At 46.1% G+C, this 12,810-nt stretch overlaps 4 protein-coding genes across 4 annotated transcripts; 2 read left to right on the top strand and 2 right to left on the bottom strand.

Moving 5' to 3' along the window:
- Nucleotides 1-2,989: 2,989 nt before the first annotated feature.
- TRUGW13939_01333 (uncharacterized protein) lies at nt 2,990-3,799 on the top strand (the record flags this gene model as incomplete). Its single annotated transcript, XM_035484534.1, has 1 exon — nt 2,990-3,799. One exon carries the CDS (start codon nt 2,990-2,992, stop codon nt 3,797-3,799), a length of 810 nt encoding a protein of 269 aa, XP_035340427.1.
- A 409-nt stretch (nt 3,800-4,208) lies between these two features.
- On the bottom strand, nt 4,209-5,911 carry TRUGW13939_01332 (uncharacterized protein; the record flags this gene model as incomplete). Its single annotated transcript, XM_035484533.1, has 5 exons — nt 4,209-4,300; nt 4,348-4,521; nt 4,583-5,431; nt 5,513-5,758; nt 5,806-5,911. 5 exons carry the CDS (start codon nt 5,909-5,911, stop codon nt 4,209-4,211), a joined length of 1,467 nt encoding a protein of 488 aa, XP_035340426.1.
- Nucleotides 5,912-6,978: 1,067 nt separating this feature from the next.
- Nucleotides 6,979-8,054, bottom strand: TRUGW13939_01331 (uncharacterized protein; the record flags this gene model as incomplete). Its single annotated transcript, XM_035484532.1, has 4 exons — nt 6,979-7,010; nt 7,063-7,415; nt 7,477-7,896; nt 7,945-8,054. The coding sequence occupies 4 exons, from the start codon at nt 8,052-8,054 to the stop codon at nt 6,979-6,981; spliced, it is 915 nt and encodes a 304-aa protein (XP_035340425.1).
- A 1,283-nt stretch (nt 8,055-9,337) lies between these two features.
- On the top strand, nt 9,338-10,815 carry TRUGW13939_01330 (uncharacterized protein; the record flags this gene model as incomplete). The annotated part of the gene is made up of 3 exons (XM_035484531.1): nt 9,338-10,075; nt 10,147-10,453; nt 10,520-10,815. 3 exons carry the CDS (start codon nt 9,338-9,340, stop codon nt 10,813-10,815), a joined length of 1,341 nt encoding a protein of 446 aa, XP_035340424.1.
- Nucleotides 10,816-12,810: the final 1,995 nt, after the last annotated feature.

Below are 12,810 nucleotides of genomic sequence, written 5' to 3'. Positions count from 1 at the left end.
GCCAGAAGCGAAAATAAATAAGTGTTTTGTTGTTCGTCATTCCAATTGACCCGATGATGTACATATATATTATTGTGTAGTTCCTCGGTACATGTATGTATTATTCAATTATTCAATTAATACTGATTGTATATACACATTATTCACATGTCCAATAGTAATAATATTGCCGACCACGAATACATGTATTCATGGCAAAGATTGGACTACTTTCGATGGACAAGACTGCCTTGATTAAAAAGACTGCTTTTATCGTGAATTACAACAGTTACTGGCAATTATTCTATGCAGTTGTTTAGCCCAGCACTGGTAGCCTCTATTTTAATCAAGATGTTTAAATGTTCAATTTCGCAAAGAGTGATACTCTCCGGCGACAGTTGACGGCACGATAAGTTCATGTGGGTATAAGATTGACTCGAGACTGACTATTCTGCTATGTTACAATTCAAGTATTTATTCTCTTGCATTAGCATTAAAACTAGGCTATCTACACGGGCTTTAAATCCCAAGAAAAATTAGTAGATTATTATTCCAAATTTTATCTACAGATCATATCTTATCAACTTGCCGTTTTAAGCACCTGAGGGGCCATCAAGGCTGACACTACGCACCTATGCAGCGAGCTTTGCGGACTTGCTCAGCCAAGCTATGCTAGAACGAACTTATAACAACCAGGCAAAAAAGAATTCATGTGAGCGCAGCATACTGTCTCAGCCTCGGCCTCTTATGAGGAATCATTCTAGTTCGTCCACAACATTGAGATTGGTTTGTATATTTGCCATTTCCATTGACCGCATGAGGATCAACACATAAACTAAAACTTGCATTTCATACAGGAGTATTAAATCGACATTTGAGTCTAACTGCAAATTCACGCTATACTCGCGCCACCCAAAGCCGAGTGAGTACGTGGAAACTAATTATTGACAAAGGTACCTGCCATTTTGGGTACTTGGTACATGTACTTGTATACAAGCTTCATTTGGGGTGACATTCGTACATCATTTCAAAGCTAAAGTGGTACCAAATCTTCCCACACGGCTAAAAGGATGATACCTCTTCGGCCGAGAATGGTAGTCGGTCAATTGCATCTACATATACACACATCCGATGAAGGTGGCATAAATAGCTTTGCAGGACGACCTTTCCGAAAGATGCATGAAGCAGGATCACCCAAACAGACAGGAACATGAGACCCGTGGCCCTGTCCGACGCCTGTGGCAAGCCAAAATTTGAATGAATATTGACTTTTATGCAGGTTACTGTGGATTTCTATGATTGATGTATAATAGATTTAGGCTTTGCTAGCGCATCAGCATGATTCAGTCTTTCCAATTCTGGAAGCCAACCGAGCATACTACAAATTGTTATATTTATTAAAGATCGATATTCGCAAGTGCTCGGTATCAAAAGCTCGATTGGCTGAATGCACCGACGGCCCCATTTAGCCAGAGTATAAATAACACGCAGCATACTAACTAAATCTATGAGATCGTGGATACTGCTGGCGCGCCGCGACGGCTCCTTCAGCCACGTCGTCACGACTCCTCTTATTCCGATGTCCTATCCTTTACGGAGTACCCTGTAGTCTACATGTATATGACCATTAACGCGCGTCAGCACACTAAAAGCTTAGAAATGGCAGACACATCCTTTGTCGCCCCTCGTTTCTACTTTGGGAAAGCAACTCGCCAAGTACGGACCAAGGCTTGATGCTCCGGCAGCCAAACCGGATGAAACGCAATCAAAACGCGCGCGGCTCTTCACGGAATAGACCCTTGTTAGGTAGGTGATTGATTATGCTGCTTTGCATCCTAGAGGTTTATTATGAGAGGGGCTATGGTGGCTGACACCGGCGCAGGCTAAGTTTGGGGCGATGCAACTCCATAATCAGAGCTAAAATCATTGTCAACTTTCACGAGAGTTGCTACTAGTACCTACTGAGGGAAGTAGATATGGAAAAGACGCCGATTGTCTCGGGGTAATGCTATGACCGAATTCAAAGTGGTGACGATGGTCGAGTTCTCGTTATTATTTGCACGTCAGGAAGTCCATGCGAAGTTGATGTTTACTCAGCCTGTACGGCTGAGTCGAGCCTCCAACCGGAAATCAAGACTAATAATAGAACGTTGGAAGTCAGTCATCTTTCAAGAGTAGTACGAGAGTCCTTGCGCGTACCAGATGCTAAAGGCATGATAATTGTCCGGATTATTCAGTTCAGTCACAAGACTCACATCGGCAACACAGTTGTGCGACAGCATTATTGTCAAAATAATGCAAACTACATAACATTCAGGCTCTGGGGTTACAAGCTTAAAAGCGCCCACGAGAATAGAAATTTGAGGGGTACGAATCGCCCCGTTCAGCCTATACTACGAACAGGCAAGCCAATGTAGATCGTCGGGCTTAGCTCTATCTTAGGGTGAAGTAACTGAAGTTGCCTTTAGCACGATACTCCACCAGGCTCCGGCACGCCAATTGCAGCAGTCAACAAAAGATCCGTGAGAATCAGAGAATCATCACACAGAGTACATGTACACGAATCATACGCAACGTGATCGTGGCTTGCAGCCTTGCGCAGCTGCAAATGAGGATGGTGGAGTAGTGTTGTGTATTCGGAGTGTTTAGCAGTAGATCAACACTTGTTCCTGAAATAATCAGTCTTCATTCGATGTTGCTGCGCAATCACACCCCCCTAAAATAAGGTATGTTCATAGTGCAGTTCCTATTTCTAGACACTCTAAATGGGGTCGCTTCTAGTCACTTCTTATTCTCAACCAAGCGGTCTGAGATCAGGTCAAGTCGTCGGCCGCCTAATCTCCAGCCCTTGGTTTCTAGATCTCCCGATGTCACCTTGTAAAACACACGGCGGTTGGGGTCCGAATGTGTATATAAGGAGTCAACCTCCCTGTCCCGTCAAGGCCCGGAGACCAAGTATCTGCCTCTTTTTTTTTATACCTCTCCTACAAGTCTATCCCATTCCGTCAAGATGAAGGTCTCCGCTGTCGCAGGATCCCTGCTCCTCTCCGGCGCTGCCATGGCAGTTCCTCTGTCCGAGGCAAACCTGGCTCGTCGTGAAGCCAACCGCGAGGACCGTGCTTCGCACATGAACATGCGCATTGAGAAGCCCAACTCCCAAAAGAGCGCCTTCACTGCCGATGAGTCCTACTCCACCAACTGGGCCGGTGCCGTCTTGATCGGTGATGGCTACACCACCGTCTCCGGAACCTTCGTCGTCCCCTCGGTCAGCGTGCCCAGCGGTGGTGATGACAGCACCCAGTACTGCGCTGCTGCCTGGGTGGGCATTGACGGTGACACCTGCAGCTCTGCTATCCTCCAGACCGGTGTCAACATTTGCATCCAGAACGGCGAGATCACCAACACTGCCTGGTACGAATGGATCCCCGCCGCCCAGTCGTACTGGACCACCGGTATCACCATCAACACCGGTGACACTATCACCGCCTCTGTCACTGCCGACAGCACCACCAGCGGCACTGCCACTGTCACCAACGAGTCCAGCGGCGAGTCCGTCAGCTTCGACTTCACCGACCAGCCATCCACCCTTTGCCAGACCAACGCCGAGTGGATCATGGAGGACCTTACTGGCGGCGGTGGCCTGTTGCCATTTGCCAACTTTGGCTCTGACTTTGCTTTCTCCGGCGCCTCTGCTGTCACTGGCGGAAACACTGTCGACACCACCGGTGCTACCATCATGGACATCAGCCAGAACAACGTCGTCCTCACCTCGACCACTGCTTCCGGCGGTGATGTTGCCGTCTCCTACATTGGCGCATAAATTCGAAAAGTTACTCTATCGACAATTGAGATGTGATGACGAGTGGCTGGGGCCAATAACTGTGGTTCTTGGGCAGTTCCTTTCAATCTGTACATAGCTTCCTTGTAGATATCTACACAAGTTTATATTGAATTATGCCAAGAAGTTTTTGATGATCATTCATTCCTGGGCCCATCAAGTCTCGAGTCTAAACAGTAGTGGCTTGGTCCAGGTAGTGATTACGGAGACAATAACTAGCACAGGTAAGACTTCGATCTAGCCTTTAATGTCATGTAGCTTCGGAGGTAGCCGTCGATTGGTTACGGCCACGGAGCCCGAGGCCTAAGTTTCATCTTATTATGTTTTTAAAAGGGCCCAGGCCTTTAGGGGGTCACTGTAGATTCCTTTATTTCCTTTTTAACATCATTTATTATGAAGAAAAGTAAAGCATAATGCGCCGACCACGACGCATATTGTTGCTATTACCGATAGTCAGCTCAAAATCTCGCTTTAGCAACAAAGCTAGATGCCCCATTGGGGTGGGGGGGGGGGGGGGTGGTTCAACGCACCAAACGTAAAGTTCATATAATAGTATCCAACCGTCTGGGTGAGTGAACCCGAGAGGACCGGGCCGACCAACATGCCCGCTGTCCAGCTCAGATTTGTCAGGGAATAACCTCTAGAGAATCCTCCGTTAGGCCCGAAGATTCCAGGGCTCTTGGCTTGCAGATCTCGTATAACAGCTAAACAGAGTGGTTAGTAGTTGTCGAAGAGGTGAAAAAGTGGCGGATCAGGAGAACTGACTTGTCATTTCCAGTATACCAGAGCCAGTGGTCAGCGACCTCGAAAGACCCAACCCCAACAGCGAAGCTGCGTATATAAGCTGACCGCGCTCTCCGATTCCAGCAAAGGAGAATCCATCCTTGCCAGGCACGCCGAGAAGCCACATCATGAGTCCCGAGCCTACAAATCCCACGCCGGTAGGCACTTTGCTACCAACCCGATCTTTCAACCAGCCGGTAAACGGGCCGAGGATAAGGAATGGAATCTGGACGAGGAGAAACATCAAGCTGATGCGAGCGGTGTCCCAGTCAAATTCTCGCATCACATGTAATGGTAGCGTGGTGTCTAGACTGGTCAGGACTAGACCCGCGGTCATATGGCAAGCCATGCCCGTCAGTGCTTGCGGATTGGTGAGTAAAACCCTGTAAAAGTTGTCGGAAGATGCTGTCTGCGACGATTCACTAGAAGGCGAAGCGAGAAGCCCTGTTGTTTCATCTGCTGAGCCATTGTGGTTGGCTTCCCGTACACTCGATTCGACATCACCATTCGATGTAGTGCTCCCATTCTGTTTCATTCCTTGGTTTTTCTTTTTTTCAAGAGGGTTCTCGATCATGAGTATTCGCATCAACATATCGACTGTCAGCACTGCGATGGCTGTGCCCCAAGTTGGCCAGTACCCTACCAGGGGGAGCAGCGTCCCCGACACGATCGGCCCAACGAGCATGCCCGACATGTAAAACATGGAGACCGTTGATAGAGTTCGGGATGTGTTGTCTGACCCGACTGTATCGGCAATGGTGGCGAGGCCAATGATCCATGTCGCATTTCCACCGATGGCCTGGACGACGCGCCCGACAATGAGAACAGGAACTGCAGTAGGCAACAAAAGTATAAGTCTTCATATTTCACCAAAGCAACTTTGGCTGTTAGGACGACAGAAAAGTCACATACGCGAGGTCGCAACTGCACAGAGCACTGTGCCAAACAACTCGGCTCCCAGCACTATCAGCAGCGGAGCTTTGCGAGATGAAATCCTATCTGATATTTGTCCGGTCAATGGGGAAGTGATCGCACACACAAAGGCATGCACGAAGAGCACCGTTGTTGTAGTTGATTGGGCCTTGGAATCGTCGATGTGCAGGCGGTCTCGGAGCATTACTTGTAAAATAGGGACGATGAAGCTGTACAGGAACGTCTCTAGCTGCCCGATCAGCTCGTGGATAAATCAACGAGAGAGAACCGACTTCGACACGTACCTGTAAATAAGGCGAATGTGATACAGGTTACGATGAAGACCCTGGACGAGCGCCATCGGTGCCCCAATCCCGACGTTTCACGGCCAACCGACATTTTTGGGGATACGGAAGTAAGTAGGCCTGGTTCTGGTCCCTGCACGCTACAAAGTACTGCAGATCTTTCTGTTCAGGTAAATAAAAAGAAGATAAGGTGGGAGACAGCATTTTATGAGTCTGTGACTCACTTCGGAGGGTTCGGCTCTCATGAAATTTATTAGTTGACACTAGAATTTGCTAGTCCTGGCCAAGCTATCGACTCGATCGGCCTGCATGAACCTAATGAAGATCTCCACTTTGGCACCAACAGCAAATCGATGGTCTGGGATCTGATGGGCTGAGGTTTTCCGGATGCGAGGCGCCATTCATAACAATGCTGCGTTGCTGGGTGTGGCCAATGATAACCTTAGCAGTTATAATTGCTCCGAGCAGCAAGCAAGGTTGAGATTCACGTCAGCTGCGCCACGCGAGGGTGAAAAGAAAACAAGAATATGTCGATACGCGTCAGCTCAATGGTGCAAAATGATCGACATCAGTCGATACATATGCATCATGCAGCACATCGCCAAGTCTGATGTTCTTTCTGATCTACAAACCAGCGTCCGGGTCTCATGCGACCGTGGCTCGAATGCCAATATTATTAACCCTGACGGCAATTTTTGCCGGTATATTCATTTCTTTTCCTCTGGTATTTTTCTTGTGATTATGTAGCAATAAAACCATCGCAATTTATGGTAAACGTTGCAACATGCAATGTGTATTTTGACGGAGCGGAATGCGCGAAATCTCGGGAGAAATATAAAAGGCCGTTTTCAGTATTCGATTATTCTCATTTAATGCGGTATCCTGCATGTGAAATTACATGTAGTATGACATCATTTGTTTCGAAGACTCTAAACATGGTATCTATACTCCGTAGCGTGCACCTGAGATAGAATTCGACTAGAAGAGCTTACATATGTAGTTTCAAGAATGAAGAAAAAGGCTGGGATTAGTAGAACTAGTTTCATGATGAGAACAGGAGATGAATATTTAGAAATAAAGAAGCCAATTAAAGTGAACAAAAGGATCGTCTATTTCTATCTCTATATATGTCCACTTAAACATATTCACACATTGGATCATTTACTTGGAGATCTCAACCCCATTTGTGGCACCTAAGAGACAAAGTTAGCTTTCGCCATATAATCAGAAAGTAAGTAGACTTACCCAGAGCCTTCTTGATATCGCCATAGATGGCGAACTGTCCAGCAGTAAGGCCTCCAATCATAAACAGACGAGTAGGAAGACCAGTGAAGGAACCACGAAGACCAAGTTCGCCAGCAATCTTGATGAGGCGGGAAACGGTGCTCTCGCCCGGTAAGCCCTTGGTCTTGTTAATCTTGGAGAGCATGGTATCAGCGGGTTGGGAGACGATGGCAGCAGCGAAACCAGCAAGGAGGCCAGATCCCAAGTTGACACCAGTCTGGGCACCAGCTGACAGCTGAGACTTGTCAAAGCGAGCGAAAAATGCTTCAGCAATTTTCTCAAAAGCGACAAATTTGGTCACGGTGTAAGGAACCCTATATGTTCATGTCAGATTTTCTCTCTTTACTTTGTTAACTTTGTCTGCAGACAACGTACTGCTTTAAGAGAATAGGGCCAAAGCCACTGTAGAAAGCACCGACGCCTTCGTTCTTGAGAATCTTGCCAAAGCCGCTAATCAGCCCGGTTGCGAAGCCAGGTTGAGAAACGAGGCGAATACGAGTAGCCTCAAGAGGGCAGAGAGCAATACTGGCGAAGAATTCAGCGCTAGCAGCAGAGACGGAGTATACCGCAGCACGGTTTTGGCGGGCCTTTTCGAGACCGAGAGCGTTGATTGATTGCTGCTTGAAAAACTCATATCCGCCAAATTTAAATGCCCCCTGCATGAAGTAACCAGCAAAGGTTGGGCCAGCGCCTGTCAAGAGAGCCCCGGCGCCCTCTTTTTGGATCACTTGACGGAATCCGCCGATCATACCACGATTATAGGTAACAGGGTCAAGCTGGATCCTAGTCTTGACGCTATGGGGTGTCAGTAGCTAGATAACGTTTCTAATAGTGATAACATACACATCGACTGGGGTGAAGGCGCCATGAGTGGCGGAACAGCAGACGGCACCTGCAAAGGCGAACCGAGAGTAGAGATTAAGGCCATCGGGCTTCTGCGTCAAATCAGTCATTGCGATGGTGATTAGTTGCTAGAAAATAAAACATCGAAGTTGTGAAAGAAAGATGAGAAAGAAAATCCGACATGCTGCGGCTATGAAATCTTCGGTTCGGAAATCGGTATTTATCGAAGACCTAATTCCGCCATGTGTGTTCCAAATATTTGTATCCCTCGAATACGTCCGACACCCCATGGTGTCAAAGTGGAATATCTGGGAACTTTTACCATTTTCCCCAGAGGACCTGCGGCTTTGAATTTGGGTCGTTCCCAATTGCATCCCCCAATCTGCAGGGTGCTTTGAAAAAACCGGTCTCGCTACAGAAATAAATCGCTGCTCCTGTACCGCGAGTAGTAATAGATGATAGTTTAATTTGTCAACTATGATTTGTTCCAAATCTAAATACAATTCATAATATCAACAACTGAAAACACAAAACTTTGCATTGGGTGAGTTTGAATTCAATCAGTAACATGTCCAACGGAATATCGCACTTTTTCCACGCAGCGAGGCCTTGATATCCCAGCTAACACTCGGCCTTCGGTGTTTCATCTTCTAGACTATACATTCTATCCTACTTTGCACCCTTTGCGGCAGCGGTTCACATATCTACTTTCAAAAAGCTCACTAGTCGACATATCGATCCCTTACCATTTTCCCAATCACGGCGTACAATACATTACCATAAGGTGAACCGGTAATATTAGGATCGGTGCCTCTATCTAAGAGCAATTCAACTACATCACAATTATAATAAAAAGCCGTAGCTTGTAGGGCACTTAAAAAGTGACATTTCTCATAACCATATCTATTAGCATATAGCTGTACAAAGCAACTTGCGCGTTAACGTCAACACCCATATTCAGAATACGCCTTATCATATCAAGACTATTAGTGGCTGTTACCACCTATTGCCGACTCACTTTAACGTTACCGCTTGGGCAGGCAGTCGCCCGGAGAGATGTCGACGGTGTTCGAAATCTTCTAAGCCAAGACGCCCAAGGTTCGTGTGTGAAAGATAAGGTAACAATTTAATTCATATGATGGCAAAGTCAACAGTTCCGGATCGTGCCCAGGCTCGACATAATTAGACTGAGAATCTTAATGCTACCCGAGAAATAATCAAAGTCTTGTTAGAGCATGGGGTGAACATAGAGGCCAAAAATGACTCTGGCTTAACGCCACTCCTTGCGACGGTGTCTAGACTGATTGAACTCACCTATGATGATGTGGATGAGACCCAGATACCTTGGTTGGAAGGATGTGTCATAATCGCGCTGATAGAGGCCGGCGCAAACATGACCATCGACTGGGGCGGCCCATATCCTTATCTGGATCTATGGATCTCTAATGCCAACGAAGGCCTTTGTCATCCCGAAACATACTGTGACGTGATCCTGTGTATCACACAAAGAGTCAAGGACCTCGATTTCTCTGCATTGGTACATAAAGCTATAAGAGGCAGCTTGGGTTACACCTCGGAAAGGGCTGTTCACTTCCTGCTGTCCGACCTCCATCCTAGGCCAGCCAACGTCAATGCTCTGAACGATGATGGACATACACCTCTCTTAGCTGTCTTGCAGTCGCTTTGCAAAGGGCGGAAATTGTCTTCCGAGTCTCCCCATAGCACCCTTGAATCGATCATTAGCAAGGCATCTACTTTACTCAGAGCGGGCGCACAACTGGACTTCATTTCATCTTCGGGCAACACGTCCATTCTCTCGCCTGTCAGTAATCACCGAAGTAGATGGCGGTCAGATGATGAAGACGTGCGATTGATGGAGTCTCTTCTGAACTTCAACAACTCTATTGATGCTGGTTCGGAGCCGAGCCACTGGAAGTTAGTCGACATTACGCCGACGATCGCACTAACACGCGCTGCATTCATGGGGCGGACGAAAACAGTGAAGTTTCATCTAGACCATGGAATGCACAATCGCTTAGGCGAGCTGGTGAGATTTGAGTACATCCATGATCGGATCTTTTCTGGTTCACTCTTAGATATTGCCTTTTTCGGTGCTCAGCAAACTCGAAGGGTTAGTCATGGACGATTTAAGTATGTCGCCACATTTCTTTATGCCGTGAAGCTAATTCGGCGAACGGGCAGGAATACATCCAACTCGTTGACCCCGAAAGTCATCCAGAACCTTACAAAGAGGATTCAAACAACAGCATAGAAGGTTGGGCCTACTTCCGGCTTTCCGAGACCTACACGTATCAGGACAGCGACACAGCAAAGAACATCGGTGAAGCTCGATATCGAGGGCACAGCGAGATCGTACAACTCCTCCAAAGCCACGGCGTTAAACGTACCCGCCCGGAAGAGCCCGAGAACGAGCCGACATATTTCAAAGCCGTCACCATGCCTAGGACCAGTTTTTTCAACTTGGACGCTGTATCAGATCTCACAACTGGTCTGTAGGAAGGGGAGATACCACGTGACGAAGATTGGAAATTTTTATACGAGCTCGAGATTCTAGTTGAGGAGTGGGATAAAACCGCTCTCGACGAGCTTGTCTTCGACTACACGAGGCTCAGGGCCTGGCCCCGACCTGCAGTTCTGGACCGCTGGCCATCACTTCAAGGAAAGCTTCCGTTTGCAGAGAGTCAGGTCAGGAAGGAGTTCTTTCTCAATGCTTGGCACCCTTCGCGCCCAAGTGGCTTTAGTAGTCAGGATTCCTCAGAGACCATAGACAGTAATGACTCTGGTAAGGATGAGCTGTATGAGGACAGTGATGATACTTTGGAGTCTATAGATTCAGACATATCCTCCTAGCTAACAGTGCGTCAAGAGTCTACAAGTGCCAAGGAATTCGTTCACGACTCAGTCAAGATCGATCCTACGGTTTGGGTGTTTACGGCGGTCTAAGAATCATATTTCACTAATAATCGTTTTGCGCACATCTCGGCTTTTATTTCCATATTAATCGATCACTCTGTATTCCAAGTTTCCGGAAACTATCTATTAGACCTGTAGATCAAGTAAGGCTTTGGATTAGTTATAAAGTCTCTATAAGGTCTCTGATTTAAGTGAATGCCAGGTACTTCTCTATAAAGAGACCAAATCCAACCGCAATTTCAGCTATCCTCAAAGTCGATATCCATCACTATGGGATTCCTTCACGGCTTATTGGTATGTTTCCTTACGTAACTTCCAATTATCGAAATGGCCATGAAATACCGACAAGTTCCATATAGGTGTTACCGCTAGGTTGAAATACATAATGGTTCTAGACTAGACTATTCCTAGTCATGAAAAGCCTCCATCGAGTCAACCTAGATGTTACATTTATCTCTGACTGGAAGAGACAATGAATCCTGCGTCTCTCTGCGTGGTATAAAAATTAAATACACTAGAATTTATTTTATCTATAATAGCTTGAGGGAAATCAGTGATTTTGCGTCATTTTTCGTCTGCTGCTAAGAGTTATTGGCAGTTATTCTCTCTGACGGTGTAAGGCTCTACCTACCAACTTGGAATAGTTAATGGACCACTTTAAATATGCGCTGCAGGCATCCGATTAATTCAACGCTGGCTGGATATTTCAATGTTCAAATGACATATTTCTAAATCTCATGTTGGTTCCAACAAACATTCAATGTTGAAACAAACCCATAGATATCAACGGCTGTTCCAGACTTCAAACTCCTCTAGGTGTGATATAGTAGAGCTCAATGAGAAGAAATAAACCAAATTACATAATTTTTAATCACCATTAATCTAAAGAACCCTAATCAATTACATGTACTGATGAACATTCGGAGTCAAAGCGGACAAAGTCTGAACAACATTGAATTTTCAGTCTAGTTGCCCAAGACTAATTCATGATGAGAATGCAACTAAATATAGATTTGACTCAGGAGAGAGAGAAAAGACGTAGGGCGCTGCATACTCCCCGAACGGGGATATGTATCACATCCCTTTTGTGGGGGTGGATGGATCATCCTGTACGAGCACCACAATTTAGCCTCTAAGTAGTAGTCACATTTGACCGATCAACTACTCCATGCGGCGTAAAGTCTTATCTATCATGAGTAGCTTCAATAATTATTTGACCCCAACGGCTGACTCTGCCCTCCGATCCTTCTATGAACGTTGATCAAGAATTAAGAGACCATCTTTTGATGTAGTTTCCCGTTTGTTTCCCACCATGGAGAGCGTGTGTCTTCTATATCTAATCAAAATAATAATTAAAATAATTAAAAATAAAGAGACGACGCCAATGCACCACAAAAGTTAGCGGCGCGACTTCCGGTTGAAACCAGGGTAGTAGTAAATCATTTAGCGTCGCCGCATTTTCCCCTTTATGTATGGACAACAATAAGCTTCTGTCAACTTCCTACCTTATTCGTTAATCAGATGACAAGCTTTCCCGGAGAAAAGGGCCACAAGGAGCAGATAATATTGTGATCGTCGGCCAATGATCGTGACAGCGGGCCAATTTTGACCTAAACAGACTAATCAGTTGAGAAGCTGACGATGGGTATCAATTGCAAGTTCCTTACTAGCACTGAATGGGAATTCAGAATGTAAGACTGTGGTCAATGAAGTTTGAAAATCCACATTTATTTGTTGTCTGCTTCGTCGTGTCTTTTCTCCAATTTGTTGGCTCATATCATATCAGTGCTGACAGGGGCGACCAAAGGATTATCTCAAGCATCTCTCATCGGAGGGGGCGAAATGTTCCAGATGTCAGCTCTACATGTACAGAGTGCGGACTGCATAATGCCGCATGTATACATGTAGTTATGTATATAAATTGTTCTCTCA

The sequence above is a fragment of the Talaromyces rugulosus genome, chromosome I, assembly GCF_013368755.1.
Source record: "Talaromyces rugulosus chromosome I, complete sequence".
In the NCBI taxonomy this organism is placed as follows: domain Eukaryota; kingdom Fungi; phylum Ascomycota; class Eurotiomycetes; order Eurotiales; family Trichocomaceae; genus Talaromyces; species Talaromyces rugulosus.
This window is presented reverse-complemented; position numbering and strand designations above follow the sequence as displayed.